Source organism: Micromesistius poutassou (assembly GCF_964030765.1).
Source record: "Micromesistius poutassou genome assembly, chromosome: 23".
In the NCBI taxonomy this organism is placed as follows: domain Eukaryota; kingdom Metazoa; phylum Chordata; class Actinopteri; order Gadiformes; family Gadidae; genus Micromesistius; species Micromesistius poutassou.
The window spans coordinates 7,208,892-7,226,418 of record NC_140293.1 but is presented as its reverse complement, the minus strand read 5'-3'; the positions used below and the strand labels follow the sequence as shown (position 1 = coordinate 7,226,418).

General features: G+C 50.7%; 1 protein-coding gene across 1 annotated transcript in view; it reads left to right on the top strand.

Moving 5' to 3' along the window:
- dennd4c (DENN/MADD domain containing 4C) overlaps positions 1 to 17,498 on the top strand; it is a 32,943-nt gene extending 15,445 nt beyond the window's left edge. The window contains 20 exon segments of the mRNA XM_084487389.1: positions 797 to 1,049; positions 1,497 to 1,566; positions 2,458 to 2,627; positions 3,197 to 3,438; positions 3,959 to 4,025; positions 4,230 to 4,288; positions 5,677 to 5,821; positions 6,382 to 6,557; positions 7,289 to 7,377; positions 7,834 to 8,046; positions 9,690 to 9,835; positions 10,220 to 10,261; positions 10,858 to 10,947; positions 10,949 to 10,989; positions 13,853 to 13,985; positions 14,526 to 14,732; positions 15,236 to 15,364; positions 15,602 to 15,749; positions 16,207 to 16,350; positions 17,008 to 17,498. Coding sequence (XP_084343515.1) covers positions 797 to 1,049; positions 1,497 to 1,566; positions 2,458 to 2,627; positions 3,197 to 3,438; positions 3,959 to 4,025; positions 4,230 to 4,288; positions 5,677 to 5,821; positions 6,382 to 6,557; positions 7,289 to 7,377; positions 7,834 to 8,046; positions 9,690 to 9,835; positions 10,220 to 10,261; positions 10,858 to 10,947; positions 10,949 to 10,989; positions 13,853 to 13,985; positions 14,526 to 14,732; positions 15,236 to 15,364; positions 15,602 to 15,749; positions 16,207 to 16,350; positions 17,008 to 17,384 — 2,941 coding nt within the window. The 3' untranslated portion in view covers positions 17,385 to 17,498.
- The last annotated feature ends 29 nt before the right edge of the window (positions 17,499 to 17,527 follow it).

Below are 17,527 nucleotides of genomic sequence, written 5' to 3'. Positions count from 1 at the left end.
TGGGGTGATTTAAAGTCAGATCAAGCTTATGACAGCTAGGAATGAGGTGGGCAGCTAGTGATAGGTGGTAGATATCCCCTTGTCTTGACATTTTAAAACGCATCAAAATTTTGTTTACTAGATGGCATTGATGCAGTCGTTCATTTCTGTGGCACCTTATCAGTTATTTGCCGTTAGACAGATACTATTGGGAGGGGATTCGAGATGCATACCCAGTCTAGCTCTAGAGCAAACGCTCGAGAGATTAGTCACAGCAGTTGATATTGCAACTGCTGTGACTAATAAAGGAAAGATAGTAACTATCCACACACTGACATATTAATAAGAAAATGATTGAAATTAAATGTCTAAAAGGTTAAACAGGAAAGTCTAATGCCAAAATTGATTACCTTATCTTGAATTCCAGGAATGAACGTATTTGAGTTATATCACAATAATACCAAATGTCGCACAATAATTCTCATGATTCCATGAATATCTTGTCTCAGTATCAGCCATAGACAGCCGTGGTGTTCATGGATGGGAAACACAATAAGCGTACAATTATAAACCATTAGTTAACATTAGTGAATGCAGTAATAAGCATTTGTTTATAGCAATAGCATAGGGGTTAGGGTGAGTTTCCACCCTAATCCTTACCATATTAAAAATGTATAAATGAACACCATAGCTGACGAAGCTGATGAACCCCATTAGTAAAAACTGATTAGACCATTTGTTAAAGGTTAACTGTTCATTAACGATACAGCGATTCTAAATGCAATAACGTGACCCCCCCCCCCCCCCCCCCCCTTAGGGTGCTGTATGAGGGTAAGGAGCGCCTCATCCAGGGGTGCGAGGTGCTGCAGGCCACGCCCTACGGCCGCTGCGCCAACGTCAACAACAGCTCCACCACCTCCCAGCGCATCTTCATCAACTACCGCCGCGGGCCCGCCGTGCAGCCGCAGAACTCGCTGGCCGTCACCGACATCTGCGTCATCGTCACCAGCAAGGGCGAGACGCCGCCACACACCTTCTGCAAGGTGGAGAAGAACCTCAACTGTGGCATGGTGAGTGGAGGTGGAGGAGTAGGGGAGGGGTGTTCCACAGGGTTTGGATGTGCTGTTGTGGGGCGGCATGTAACTCAGGTGGTGGAGCGGGTTGGCTTGTAACTGGAAGGGTTGCTGGTTCGATCCCCGGCTCCTCCCAGCGGAGTGTCAAGGTGTCCCTGGGCGAGACGCCCTCACCCTCACTGCTCCTGACCAGCAGGCTGTCGCCCTGCGTGGTCGACTCCGCCGTCGGTGTGTGAATGCGTGCATGAATGGGTGAATGTGAGGCAGTATTGAAAAGTGCTTTGAGTGGCCACTGGTTAGAGAAGTGCCGTATTAATGCAGTCCATTTTACATTTACCATTTGTGTGGGTTAGAACCCTCCAACATTTGCTCCAACGTCGTCAGCTGAAGAGACTCTGACGGTGGTTCCCTCTCTGTGTGTCTGGTGTCCCTTTGTCTTTCCAGTGGGGCTCCAACGTGTTCTTGTGTTACAAGAAGTCTGTGTCCTCGTCCAACTCCATCACATACAAAGCCGGTGAGTCTCTGATCATGTTTCAGTTCATGTTTTCATGTGAGCAGTGTTTCAGGTTTTCTTCCAGTTCCTGACGTTCTCTCTGTGAAATGCTCTGCCTTTTGTATTTGAACTTTGAATGCCGACCTTTCTGTGTGTAGTTGCTTGTCGTGAGTCACAGGTCAATGGCTCATCCCCTCTGCCTTGACTCCCTCTGTGTCTTACTGTTGCTGGCGAGAGCTAACGCTACGATGCGAACGCAACAACGCTCAATGCCATGTGTTTCCCGCTGAAAGCGACCACAGCTGCGTCCTCGTTTGAACGAATGCCTACAGTTATGAGATAGGATCTGATTAACTGCTGTAGCATCTGCTAGACCTTTTTTTATTGTGATCTTTGCTTATGAATTCCTAGCCTGCATTTCGAAATGGTTCATTGTGAAATGAATGCACAACCCTCACAGACACACACAAGACAAACACGTTAAACAAACACACAAGTGTGAATTTGTGCAAACTCACCCGGAGTGCCGGTATCTATGGCCGTACGTTTCCCTGTGATTCGGCTGTTTTAGTAATCTTTGCCTGCAGTACTTCCTGTCACAGCTTATTAATTTGTTTTTTAAATGACTTGTCTGTCTATTTTTTTCTCACAAAAGGAGTTAATATTGACATAATGTCGCCTCACTTCAAAGACCTGGTTTCTTTAAATGAATAACTTATTTGACTAGCTATGTGAAGGTTAAGTGAATTCATACTGGTATTTTAGCACAGAAATAAATACAGAATCATGGACATGTGCAGTCAGACATTGTGCTTTTCTCCCTCGTTTTCAGATTTTTCCTTCAGGCACCACAACAACATCATCATCCTCATCATCCTCATCCTCAACCTCCTTGTGTTTCCGTGTCCTCAGGTCTCATCTTCCGCTACCCGGAGGAGGACTACGAGTCCTTCCCCCTGTCCGAGTCCGTGCCCCTCTTCTGTCTGCCCATGGGGGCCAAGATCGAGTGCTGGGCCCCCATGACCAAGGACCCCCTGCCTGTGTTCTCCACCTTCGTCCTGACCATCTCCACGGGGGAGAAGGTGAGCTGGCCTCCACTCCCCTCAGACCCCTGAGCCATGGGGCCAGCCAGTGGCTGAACGTTGGGCAGTATTGTGAAGCACTTTGAGTGGCCATTGGTTACAAAAGCACTGTATAAGTCCATTATATGCAGTCCATTTACCTCTTATCACTTACATTCAGCAGAGGATTTTATCCAAAGTTAAGTGGGGACAACATCAAATCCAACTAATCTGAGTTATTTTTAGAACAAAGTAGACATAGGAATAAAAGCCAAACTAGTCTTGTGTGAGTAGCAATGAAACCTGTTACAGTAGATCTATCGTGTTCCACAAGGCCTTCTGAATCCAACAGCGACAGTACAACAAGCTAAATATTAACATGAACAACAGCTTGAGATTCAGACGGTCCCACCAGTCTTCAGATGTTTCTTCAAGGTGGTGGGGGGGACTCCACAGCCCTCTGCTCTCCTCCTTCTGTTTCGCCCTCTTGTATTTTCAGCACAATCTGGCATCAGGCGTGATTCACACAATAAGTCGATATCAGGGTTTCTTGTTAATTTTATGTACTGAAAGGGTTTCTTATCCACCAGGTGTACGGTTCTGCCATCCAGTTCTACGAGCCGTACTCGGAGGACCTGCTGAGCGAGAAGCAGAAGATCCAGCTGGGCCTGCTGACCACGGTGGAGAAGAAGCCGGTGCCCGGCCGCCACGTCACGGCCAACAAGTGCATCTGCCTGCTCTCCCGGTGGCCCTTCTTCGACTCCTTCCGCAAGTTCCTGGTGTTCCTGCACCAGCTGTCCGTCTCGGGCCCGCAGCCACTGCCCATCGAGAAGTAAGCGGGGTCGGGGAGCAGCGCTGGCCGTGTGGGCGAGAGGGGGTGGAGGAGGGCTTTGGTCGGGCCGCGGCCGTAGACGTTCTGGTTGCTCGTAGCACCAGGACGGTGGTTTGCTGCTCAGCCGTAAACAGGCTGCTTGCTTGAGCTAGCGAGCATAACATGGTCGCTAGCTCATAGCAACAGAACGCTGATACGAGGAGATGTATGATAATTAGATGATAGGTTTATTTAATATTATAGGGTTTTTCATAGACTCAATGTTTATTTTATATTATAGAGATTTTCATGAACTCAATCAGTTACGGCGTCAATACAATACTGGGGAAATGTATATTTATAAATAGATTAAGTAAAATAGAAGGAAAAAGACACTGGAAACACTTTATTAATCCCTAATTTCTAGGGTAACAGTAGCAAACAAAGAAAGTGAAAGTGTATGTAGGGGTTTGCACAGCCCTGACCGACAGAGACGAGACACTAACCCGTCTCTCTGTGGCTCCTGTCTCTCTCTCCACAGGCACATCTCACACTTCATGCACAACGTGTCGTTTCCTTCCCCACAGAGGCCAAGAATCCTGGTTCAGGTGAACACACTCTCACACTCACTCACTCACTCACTCACTCACTCAGCCCTCCCATCACTGTTTATGTATGTATTCCAACAGTACAAACTATTGTTTAACTCTACTTACAAGAATTTGGGGCCGGGCTTTTATTGTGTTAATTGCGGCCTGATTACATAACATGTGTGGCTGGTCACATAACATAACCTGAACTGTTTCTTTCAGCTCTCGGCGTTTGACACACTGATGCTCTCCCAGCCTGTGTGCACCCCCTTACCCCTCAGGTGAGCATTCATGTTTACATTTAGTCATTAAGCACACGCTTTTGTTTAAACTTAAAGTACAAAATACATAGTAGCAGTAGAATACTATGCAGTACGGTGTTTAACTCAAAGCCTACTGAAAGGCTGTGTGTTTGATCTAGTGGCGTCTCCATTAGGCTAATTCTTAATGACTGAAAAACACAATTGTTATTTTCATGGGATTTTATTCTAATCAATCTGACAAACTTTTAACTTAAACATTACATTTAAGTCTATTCCACAAGATGCCACAAAATTCTACACACTACACTTTCAAGTAAAAATACCTACAAAAAGTACAAAAACACTCCACTAAAAAGCTCCTATATTTCAGTAGCTGGAATAGTTGATGCATCATTCTTCACCCCTGCCAAGTGGACGTAGGAGTGGGGTCTGGGTTTTACTCCAGACATGGTTTGGGTGGGGTGCCTCTGCACCATCACGGAGAAGGCGAAGCATTCCGGAGGGGAAGCAGTGAGGCTATAAAAGAAATCCATTTCATTTTCCTGGCACGCCACGGGGCTAATTGTGCCCGTTTTTAAGTTTTCCAAGGTCAACCGTCCCACTGCCAACTTCCCAAACCAAAGTCAGTTTCTCCGGGAAATGTGAAAAACCGATTCCATTATCTAAATGACGCCTGCATGGACCGTCGCTTAGCACACAGCACAGACGGTTGTAGCGTTTAATTCCCTGGTTTAGGATTGATAATTGTAAGAAAAACAGTTTTTAATATTTTGAATAACTCCAGCCTTAACGCTTTGGATGTGAACTTGTTTATCGAGATCGCAGGCTTTTTTGTTCCCCTGCCCGACTTTAGTTCCACAAGTCCTCAGTAAACATCTCACCTTGTGTTCGGTATCCTGGGTTTTCTCATCGTGCATGTGACGGCGTGTGCATGTGAAGCGTTTTAAAAACGGTACAGCTGTCTGAATCCTCTCAGCCATTCAGATCCGTATGCGTTCTCCTCTTCCTCACTTCCTCTGCACTTATCCCCTTCTTTCCTGCTCCCTTTCAACTTATGTCTCTAATTGGGTGTATTGGGGAAAACAAAGTAAGCGTTCCATTTACATTGGCATTCAGGGCGTTTAGCAGACGCTTTTATCCAAAGCGTCTTACAACCATTCATGCACACATTCACACACCGACGGCGGAGTCAACCCCGCAGGGCGACAGCCAGCTGGTCAGGAGCAGTCAGGGTGAGGGCGTCTCGCTCAGGGACACCTCCACACTCCGCTAGGTGGAGCCGGGGATCAAATAATTAAAAAAAAAGCCAATAAAATAATCCCGAAAGAAGATGACAAAAATAATTCTTCTTCTTCTTCAAATGTCTGAATGAATAATAATATGTTCCCCCCCCTTGCGGTCCCCAGCGGGGCGGACTACGGCACCCTGGTCACCAACCTGGGCCCGGAGAACTGCGGCACGCTGCTGCACCTGGTGCTGATGGAGAGCAAGATCCTGCTGCACTCGCTGAGGCCCGACGTGCTGACCGGCGTGGCCGAGGCCGTGGTGGCTGTGAGTCCCCTTCGCCCTCGCCCTCTCCCCGGCTCTCGCTCGGCCCCTCCCTGGCTCTCCCTCTCCTCTCGCTCACTCCATCGCACTCCCCCTGTCGCTCTCCTCCTCGCTCTCCCCGTCTCTCTCCTCCTCGCTCCTTCCCGATCTCTCCCACTTGTTCACCCCCTCTCTCTCCTCCTCGCTGTCTCCCTCCCTCTCTCTCCTCCTCGCTGTCTCCCTCCCTCTCTCTCCTCCTCGCTGTCTCCCTCCCTCTCCCGGTCGCTGTCTCCCTCCCCCCATGCTCACTAGAACGGGTGGATTTCTTTCAGATTTCGGAAAAAAAACGTGTTATATGGTATTAGCGTGTCCCTTTCCCTACAGTTTCCCTACAGTTGAGTAAGTATCTTTTGTGTTTTTGCTTCGTTGTCATTTATTCATTTTATCTTCTGCGAGATCAAAGCCATGATCGACACAGACATATACGGCTCTACGCTGCGTTTTCAAAGTCCCTTTCATCATCCATTCTCTCCCTCTCTCCCTCTCTCTCTCTCCCTCTCCCTCTCCCCCCCACACACACACAGATGATCTTCCCCTTCCAGTGGCAGTGCCCGTACGTCCCCCTGTGTCCGCTCTCCCTGGCCGACGTCCTCAATGCGCCCTGCCCCTTCATCGTGGGGGTGGACTCCCGCTACTTCGACCTCTACGACCCCCCGCCCGACGTGGTCTGCGTGGACCTGGACACCCAGACCATCTACCAGTACGTCCCGCTTTGGTCTCTGGACCCCATCTTCCCCTGCTTTGGTTCAACTGGCCGCTCCGAAGCGACTTACAATAAGTACATTTTTCAGAAGAAAGAGAAACAACAATATAGCAAGAAATGTATGACAAATGTACTTATTGTAAGACGCTTTGGATAAAAGCATCTGCTAAATGCCCTTAATGTTAAAAAAAAATGATATTGCTGTCGGTACATTAAAGATGTTCATAGAAACAAGTGCCAAGCACTAACCATCACTAGGTTAACCCATTCCCTGTATACACTAACCATCACTAGGTTAACCCATTCCCCATATACCATCACTAGGTTAACCCATTCCCTGTATGCACTAACCATCACTAAGTTAACCCATTCCCTGTATACACTAACCATCACTAGGTTAACCCATTCCCCATATACCATCACTAGGTTAACCCATTCCCCTTATACCCTAACCATCACTAGGTTAACCCATTCCCCGTATACAACAAAGACAGCTAGGATAAGATGCTACACATTGCTAAGTAAAAATGTTCACTACTACTGCTGAGTTGTGTTTCCACGAGGAGGGGATTCTACCAGCAACACACACTGTTGTGCCATTTGATTAGCTTCAAAAAGCTTCACCAGGCAAATCTTAGATTGAACAGATCACCTCGGTTATGACAGTTGCTCTCAGCTGAACACCATTTTGTGTTTTTCCACTGTCCCTCTTCTCGACTTTGTGCCAGGTCTGACGAGAAGAGACATAGCAGCTGGAAGAACCTTCCCAAGAAGCCCTGCAAGAGCCTGGTGAACTCCCTGAGCACACTGGCTGCCGGTACGAACACAAGCCTGCCTCACCTCACCTGGACTCCTTAACACCTAACTCCTTACTCCTAACTCCTAACTGACCGATCATAGTTGTACTGCTGTCAAATCATTCTCTTTTTCTTTTTCTCTTTCTGTTCCTCTTCCTCTTGAATAGGTCCTCTATAGATCACCATTTCAGGGGAAATTAAACCTCATTTTTGTAACCACGACACAAACGTCATTTCAGGAGTTCATTAAAAGCGAACTATCTGTGGCGGCTCAGTGTTCCAACCCCCTAGTGCATCGACCATGGAGGCAGTGTGCCTGGGTTCGATTCCCTCCTGGGAACTCCCACATGGCTTCCCTCTCGTCTCCCACCTGCTCTTCTGTCTCTCTTCGCTGTCGTGTCCGTAAAGAGACCCATCACATAACAAATACAATTTTGAATTTTTGAAAACGTCATTGTACCCCCCCCCCCGCGCAGCACGGAGAGCGGAGGGTCCCGTGGCGGAGGCCAGCCCCGTGGAGGTGGACTTCACCCTGCACAAGAAGACCACGCTGCGGGAGATGGAGATCCAGGAGGTGTTCCTGCGCTTCATGGCCTCCATCCTGAAGGGCTACCGCAGCTACCTGAAGCCCATCACCCAGGCGCCCTCCGAGAAGGCCACCTCCGCCGACTCCCTCTACGACCTGCAAGGTGCCGCTCTCCCCCTCGCTCTCCCCCTCGCTTTCCCCCTCGCTTTCCCCCTCGCTCTCTCTCTCACTCTCTCTCATAGCTCTCGCTCTCTCCCTCCCTATCCCCCCCTCGCTCTCCCCCTCGCTCTCTCTCACTCCCATAGCTCTCGCTCTCTCCCTCCCTATCCCCCCCTCGCTCTCTCCCTCGCTCTCTCTCTCACTCTCTCTCATAGCTCTCGCTCTCTCCCTCTCTCCCCCCCCCCTCGCTCTCTCTCTCACTCTCTCTCATAGCTCTCGCTCTCTCCCTCCCTATCCCCCCCTCGCTCTCTCCCTCAGCTATCTCCCTTGCTCTCTCTCCCTCTCTCCCCCCCCCCTCTCTCTCCCTCTCGTTCTCCCCCTCTCTCCCCCCCCTCGCTCTCTCCCTGGCTCTCCCCCTGGCTCTCTCCCCCTGGCTCTCCCCCTGGCTCTCTCCCCCTGGCTCTCTCCCCCTGGCTCTCCCTTGGCTCTCCCCCTGGCTCTCCCCTCTCTCTCCCCCTGGCTCTCCCCCTGGCTCTCTCCCTGGCTCTCCCCCTGGCTCTCCCCTGGCTCTCCCCCTGGCTCTCCCCTCTCTCTCCCCCTGGCTCTCCCCCTGGCTCTCCCCCTGTCTCTCCCCTCGCTCTCCCCCTGGCTCTCCCCCTGGCTCTCCCCCCTGGCTCTCCCCCTCCCTCTGCCCTCCGCTCCGCCTCACCGCTCTGGCCCCGTTTGGCCCCGTTTGGCCTTGTTTGGTCTTTGGTTGAGGGTCATGATGGTATTTGTTGTGCTTTGTTTCGGCACTTGTGTTTTTTTTATCAGTTTTTTTAATCTGCATGCAGCAAGACACCTGGAATCCTAGCATGCCTTCACTCGTTTCTTTTCCTAATTTTTACATTTTGAAGCGATTATATTTGTCCTGTTGTATGAGTTTAAACATGTGATTATATCTTTATGATGTTCCTGTGGGAACAGAGCAATAGACCTGGAGGTGAAGGTGTTCATTTGGGTAGGACCAATAAGGAGCGTGTAACTGTGGATCAATATGATGATGGTCTTTATGTTTTATGGGACGTTGTACAGAAGCTGGCTATCACAAGTTACCATCCGTCGTCTGCCCCTGGATAAACACAGCAGCTTAATGCATAATTCATTCACTGGCTGGCCTCTGCTAATGCCTGATTTTATTGGCACTTCTATTTTAAGGAGCCATTTTAGGTGTTTAACCGCGATCTATGATCTACGCCATTGGCTTTAAAGAGTTGTTTGGCATGTTGCTGGGAAATAGATTGCAGCATTACTCAAAATAATCCACAGCAAAGGGGCAAACCGGGAATGAAGAAAATGAAAAGAGGAGATGTTTTAAAGTTTGACGTCTCCTTCTAGGAAATATTGATTCTCTAAAAATCCACAGAAGGACAGAAGGTGACGCATAGAGAACCTTTGCCATGCAGACGATTAGATCAACCCTCAGACGTTGAGTGGTTCAGGTCTCATTGCTTCTTGTGTGTTCCTGGTCTGCTCAGGAGGTAGAGCGGGTCTGCCGGTAACCGGAAGTCGCTAGTTCGATCCCCGGCTCCTCCTAGCGGAGTGTGGAGGTGTGTATGAACCGTCCTAACTGTCAGGCCCTGTAAACTGTAAACGTTCCTCCTCCAGGGTTCCTGAAGAGCCGCGACCGCGCCCACCAGAAGTTCTACGCCCAGCTGACCAAGACGCAGATCTTCATCCGCTTCATCGAGGAGTGCACCTTCGTCAGCGACAAGGACACCGGCCTCGCCTTCTTCGACGACTGCATCGAGAAGGTAAACCCACACCCCCACCCGAAAAAAATTATGAAAGTTTGTCATCAAAAATGACTTCATCATCGTTGACTGAGAATGATCCTCATTGACTGTGAATCCTCCTCATCCCGGGCCACAGTCTGTCAGTCTGTCCTGAGTTATCGTCTCCGTCAGTCCGTGTTTGATATCGTTTCATCAGGGGACTGAACATTCCTCCACTGGGAGAGAGGAAGTGGATGTTTCCTCTAGTTCATTGATTCTCTCTCTCTCTCTCTCTCTCTCTCTCTCTCTCTCTCTCTCTCTCTCTCTCTCTCTCTCTCTCTCTCTCTCTCTCTCTCTCTCTCTCTCTCTCTCTCTCTCTCTCTCTCTCTCTCTTCCCCCCCCCCCCCCCCCCCCGTCTGGCAGCTTTTTCCTCCTGATAAAGGCGGCGACTCCAAGGCCAACAAGGTAGGTTGACACAGATTTATTTTCCACATCCCCCGCTCTGCATTTCCTCTCGTTTGTCGCTCAGAAACCGATGGCGTAATCATCCATCCTCGTTTCAATCCATGACCTATGGCCAGCCGTAGCCAGTGGAGTGTTTTTCTTTCACTTTTATTACACCACCTAGTAAGGGAATTGTTTTTTTCCGGTCTTTCTTTCTTTCTTTTCTTTCTCATATACGAGTCTACCCCAAAACAATCCATCAGTAACTTACTGGTGAAGCGTCACTTTCCAAGAAGCCGTATTTCACCGTTAAGTTATGTTAGTGTTATTTTATTTTAGTTGATATAATATTACATTTTAGGACAATCCTCCATGTCCATGAAAAATGAGTTCTACTAATTAGAATCCACCGTTGGGCGTGTGTGTACAAAGCTTCCACCAAAACATGAGGTTAGGGGCGGACTGATGAGTGTCCTCACTGTGGTCCTCACTGTGGTCCTCACTCTGGTCCTCACTCTGGTCCTCACTGTGGTCCTCACTCTGGTCCTCACTCTGGTCCTCACTGTGGTCCTCACTCTGGTCCTCACTCTGGTCCTCACTCTGCTCTCCTCCGTCAGGTGGAGGGCGAGTCCTCGGAGGACACCAAGCTGATGGAGCTGGACGAGTCCCAGAGGAGCGAGCACACGGTCTTCGTCATGCCCCCCGAGCCCCCCCGCCGAGGGGGGGTCCGAGCCCCCGTCCCGCTACAGGTGAGACCCGGTCCCGGTCCCATGTGGCCCGGCCCCCATGAGGTCGTGTCCCAGTGTGCTGCCGTTCAAATCAGAGCCTTTTCTTTTATACCGAGGGCTTCAACTGCGCCTCTTATAAAAATGCAAATAGAAGACACTTTGTTTTTAATTACATTTGGGGAAACATACACCAAATGACACAAATTGATGTGTAATTTAACAAGCTATGCGTTACAAATACTATTCTGACACAAGGTACATTTGTCTTGTAAAACTAACATTACAAATGGGAGAGACATTGGGGAGAGAAACGCACAAACAAACGGAAAAAGGAAATGCTCCTCTGATGACTCACTGTATCCACGACCTCGGCTGTCATGAGGAGCTGCCCCTGAGAGCCTTCACAGAGCTCACCTTCTACCACTAGCCTGCTAGTTAAAGCCCCCAACACCCAGGGAGGAGATCTTTGAGAAGGCCACCACGTCCTGGATGGATATAGGGTTCAAAGGACGACCGGACCGAACAGACAACATAATAATAATAATTTATTAATGACCACACAGCCAGGCTGGTGGAATTTGGTCTCAGTACAGCTCCTTGGTACAGGTTCCAACATTACATTTAAACATAAAACATACAACATATAACATAAATACATACAGACAGACACATTTTATAATACTTAAGGGGCCATGCATAATCCTCAGCGACTGGAGTTCAGGGTATTGATTGCAGGGTATTGATTGCAGTGGGAATGAAACTGTTTTTGAAGCGGGTTGTGTGTTTGGCAATTGTCCTGTAACGCCTCCCAGAGGGCAGTAGTTGGAAGGCATAGTGTGCGGGGTGAGTGGGATCAGAGATGATCTTGCGGGCTCTGCGCAGTGACCGTTTATGGTAGAGTGATTCAAGGGATGGTAGGGGTGAGGCAATGATTTTGGATGCTCTGTTGATGATGCGCTGTAGTTTCTTCCGGGAGAGTGAGTCGAGACTGCCGAACCAGACTGTGATTGATGAGGTGAGGATGCTTTCGACGATGGCTGTATAGAAGCGAAGCAGTAGATGGGACCTTACTCTGAACTTCTTGAGCTGTCGGAGATGGAAGAGTCTTTGTTGGGCTTTTTTGTAGATGTGGTCTGCGTTTATTTTCCATTTGAGGTTGTTGCTGATGTGGGTTCCAAGGAGTTTGAAAGTGTCAGTGATGGAGATGGGTTCACCTTTAATGAGCACAGGAGTTTTGGTGGACGGCTTGCGTCTTGGGTCGACGATAAGTTATTTTGTTTTTGATGAGTTGAGTAGGAGATCATGGTTTGTGCACCAGGTCACTGTTTGGTTGATCTGTGCACGGTATTCAGTTTCTTGGTTGTTGGTGATGAGTCCTATGATGCTTGAATCATGAACATGAACATGACGTCAACGTTAACATGTACCGGTAGTTATGGTCAAATAAAACAGTGATGGACGAGAACATGAAGATCTGAAACCTTGTCAAGATCACCGCTTCACTCGCTCATTATTTACGGTGGTGACTAGAAACCATGGCAACCCATACCTGTTTCCATCTCAGCCTTGAGAACCTTGGTAACGCATTGTCCCCACGAGGGCATCGCGTAGAGTCCCTTTGAATTCACCCGGCACCTTAGAGAACCTTCACCCCCTCACCCAGTCACCCCTACTGCACCTTCACCCCCTCATCCAGTGACCCTTACTCCACCCTCACCCCCTCATCCAGTCACCCCTACTGCACCATCACCCCCTCATCCAGTGACCCTTAATCCATCTTCACCCCCTCATCCAGTGACCCTTACTCCACCCTCACCCCCTCATCCAGTCACCCTTACTGAACCCTCACCCCCTCATCCAGTGACCCTTACTCAACCCTCACCCCCTCATCCAGTCACCCCTACTGCACCATCACCCCCTCATCCAGTGACCCTTAATCCATCTTCACCCCCTCATCCAGTGACCCTTACTCCACCCTCACCCCCTCATCCAGTCACCCTTACTGAACCCTCACCCCTTCATCCAGTCACCCCTACTGCACCCTCACCCCCTCATCCAGTGACCCTTACTGAACCCTCACCCCCTCATCCAGTCACCCCTACTGAACCCTCACCCCCTCATCCAGTCACCCCTACTGCACCTTCACCCCCTCATCCAGTGACCCTTACTCCACCTTCACCCCCTCATCCAGTGACCCTTACTGAACCCTCACCCCTTCATCCAGTCACCCCTACTGCACCTTCACCCCCTCATCCAGTGACCCTTAATCCATCTTCACCCCCTCATCCAGTGACCCTTACTCCACCCTCACCCCCTCATCCAGTCACCCTTACTGAACCCTCACCCCTTCATCCAGTCACCCCTACTGCACCCTCACCCCCTCATCCAGTGACCCTTACTGAACCCTCACCCCCTCATCCAGTCACCCCTACTGAACCCTCACCCCCTCATCCAGTCACCCCTACTGCACCTTCACCCCCTCATCCAGTGACCCTTACTCCACCTTCACCCCCTCATCCAGTGACCCTTACTGAACCCTCACCCCTTCATCCAGTCACCCCTACTGCACCTTCACCCCCTCATCCAGTGACCCTTAATCCATCTTCACCCCCTCATCCAGTGACCCTTACTCCACCCTCACCCCCTCATCCAGTCACCCCTACTGCACCTTCACCCCCTCATCCAGTCACCCCTACTGAACCCTCACCCCCTCATCCAGTCACCCCTACTGAACCCTCACCCCCTCATCCAGTCACCCCTACTGAACCCTCATCCCCTCATCCAGTGACCCTTACTGAACCCTCACCCCCTCATCCAGTCATCCCTACTGAACCCTCACCCCCTCATCCAGTGACCCCTACTGAACCCTCACCCCCTCATCCAGTTACAAGCGGTTCCCTCGGCTCCGCATGGAGCTGTTCGACCGGCCCAAGGCGCTGCGGCCGGCGCTGGACATGAGGACGGCCGGCTCCAGTCTGTCCAGCAGCCCCGCCCTGCTGGCCAAGAGGACCAAGCAGGTACACACACACACACACACACACACACACACGCACACAGGTGCAGGCGCAAGCACACACACTCTGACTGACACTGACACTGACTCACAACCAGACATGCATCACACACGCACTCACGCACGCACTCGTGCACACACTCGCTCACTCACTCACTCACACATGCAGACACAAACACACCAGACACACACAAACACACACCTGCAAATCTGCAAACAACAATGCCTAGATTGTGACATCACATCCGATCCAGAATCAATTAGTGAAACATGTGGGGCATAGTTGGTTTCCGAGACAAGTTGATAGAAGACAAAACCCCTCTAAATCTGACCCAAAGCACCAATCCTCCTCCCATGTCGCACCCCCGCCCCCCCGCCCCCCCCCCCCAACCGCAGGCGTCCATTAGACACACTCATCCATCAAAACCAAAAAAAACGCCCCAAACATTTAGTCCACTGTCTCTCCCCCGATCAGCTATCCCTCCGCCCGCCCGCCCGACCGCCATCTTGAGCCTTGAGTCTTCCTGCACTTCCTCCCTGACAGGAAGTGAAGCTGGCGTACAAGGTGGCGAAGCGCTCCAACTCTGACCCGGCGCAGTGGGCGCGCTGCCTGTTCAGCCACAGCTACAGCCTGTGGTTCATCTGCCTGCCGCCCCGCGTGCGCGTGGCGCGCTCCAAGGGCCGCGCCATGCACCAGGCCTACGACGTGCTGCTCAGGATGAGGATGGCCGAGGTGGAGATGCTGGACGAGGTACCGTGTCCCACGATGGTCTCTGCTCTGGCGACGGGGTTTCTCTGGTCAAGGATGGATGGATGGAGATATTGTAAACAGAAGGAGCGAGTTGGTGATGGATGGATGGAGAGATTGTAAACAGAAGGAGAGGTGGTGATTGATAGATCTACAGTATGTATGGATCGATCGATAGAAAGTTGGATATGTGTATAGGGAGCGTGAACGAGATCAGTAGATGTAACGTCTACATGGGGAGATAAAGGATAATAGGGAGATGGCTGGAGTGAGAGAAAGAGAGAGAGGAGTAGTTAGATCGAGGGATGAATTGATGGATGGATGATGGAGCGATCAGTAGACGGAAAGATACAGATGGCTGGATGGTGGATAGATGGATGGATAGTGGAATGGCTTGATAAATTGAGATAGAGGGTGTGTATATTAAGAGATGGATGAGGGAGAGATGGGCAGATACAGGTGGATGGATGAAGAGAGAGAGACGTGTGTGTGTGTCCCGTGCCCAGGTGTGCTACCGCGTGGTGATGCAGCTGTGTGGGCTGTGGGAGCAGCCCGTGATGGCGGTGCGCGTGCTGGTGGAGATGAAGAAGGCGGGCGTGCAGCCCAACGCCATCACCTACGGCTACTACAACAAGGTGAGCAGGACGCGCCCCGGTTGGCAACCCCGTTTGTTCTAAGGTCGACTAGTTACCGGAAGGTTGGTAGTTGGATCCCCAGCTCCTCCTAGCTCAGTGTCGAGGTGTCCCTTAGCAAGACACCTCACCCTGTGAGCTGTCTGTCGCGGTGTGTGGTTCACACCGCCGTCTGTGCGTGAATGAATGGACCAAAGCGTCTCCTAACTGTAACTGTCCCTTTTGTCACCTGTTCTCCAGGCGGTCCTGGAGAGCCCGTGGCCCAGCCGGAACCGCAGCGGCCTCTTCATGTGGACCAAGGTGCGCAACGTCCTGCGGGGCGTCGCCCAGTTCAAGCAGCTCACCGACCGGCCCCTGACCACCAGGAACCCCACCATCACCACCACAGGTGGGCCCCGCCCCTCGGCCCCTGAGGGCCCCATGTGACCATGTTGTGCGTCGAGCAAGCTAACGCTACTCCAGCGCTAACAAGGAGACTTTTAATGCGAGGACCGGAACGAACGAGGACATTCGTCGTGGCTTTTCGCGATGCCTCTGTGAAAAGTCCCATTGACAGAAGATGTACAGTGTGTGTAGTTTTACTGAGCTAGAAAAGTAGCCCTGTTTTTTCATTTCTCAAGCTATGAGCAGCAAATGGTTGATTTATTTACTAATACGATTATTAAACTGATGAATCCATGATCAGAACGATGATCAATACATTCTGACCTGATAGGATCTAATCCATCCTTCTATTAGTTTCAGTGCTGCTCTCCGACTTCATTTGCTCATTTACCACCGACACATGCTCCTCCCCCTCCTAACCTTCCCTCCACGCCCCCCCCCCCCCCCCCCCCCCCCTCCAGCTGCGTCCCCGCCCAGATCGGGAGGGGCGGGGCGGGCGGCCGACCGCCTCAGCCAGCTCAGCGCCGACAGCTCCGGCGAGCCCAACGGCGAGCAGAGCCTGCTGTTTGGCGTGGGAGACCCCGCGGACACATGCTGCACTACCGGTAGGCCCCGCCCCCTGACGCCCCCACACGTGACATGACATCCTTGGGGTTTCTTACTGTATCTTGGTGGTGCTGGGTTGCCAACAAGTCCTTCTGGTGTATCGAGACCCACACTAAACGTGTTATCTCGTTGGCGAGCTCTAGTGGTCTGAGTTGTAATTTCACCTTTTTCACAGTTTCTGTCGTGTTGTCCAGAAGACGACCAGAATAAAAGGAATAAGAAAGGGAGATTCCCTGTATGGATTGACTCATGGATGGGCACGTTTTATATCTCAGATACTTTGTAGTTGCAGTAGAAAAATGTAAACCTGTTTTCTAAAGGAAAGTTTTTAAAGGAGAATCCAACCACAACACCACTTGTAGATTGGTTTGCGTCAGAGGGCTCCCTCTACAGGTCAAACACCTGCTACTGCATACATCCCCTCTGATTGGCTGATCCGGCCACCTGGTCACCTGTTGGTGAGACACACCTGTCCTCCGTGTGTTGAGGCTGAGATGAAGGCCTGTTTCCAGGGCAGCCTGGACCCTGCAGATCCACAGTGACCCCACATGACAAACAGGCAGACTCAGGGAGACGGGTCCCCCTGTTCGGGCCCAGAGGTCTGGCGTTGCCGTAGAGACGGTGGGTCATCCTCGCTGTGTTCTGAATCCCCTCAGGAGGGCAGCAGTCAGACCAGGGCTACGGCTCCAAGGATGAGCTCCACCAGGACCCGGTCCAGGCCTCCAGCGCAGGCCTGCATCTCGCCAACAGTCAGTACAGTAGACGCCCAGTCGCACACGCCCCGGAAAACACCTCACACCGCAGACCAGTTGTAGTGTTGAATACGGAAATAGGACGGCAAGTCAGGGACAGAGCACCTTGTAGTCAAAGCCTGGGGCCCCATGTCTTTCCCTCTCTCCGGCCTGCTTTCACCTCTCTTCCCTCTCCTGTCCATGAAGGCATCAAACCTGTACACTTAGCTAAAACAAAGAGTGATATATCAAATGTATTGATAACACTGAACATTTATAAATATGAGTCCTGCCATGGATGAATGGATTTAAAGACTGTAGTGCGCATCAGAAACATCTTTTTAGTTCATATTCATTGTGTGATTTAGTTCATATTCGGTGTGTGTGTTTAGTTCATATTCAGTGTGTTTGTGTAGTGTGTGTGTGTGTGTGTGTGTGTGGGTTT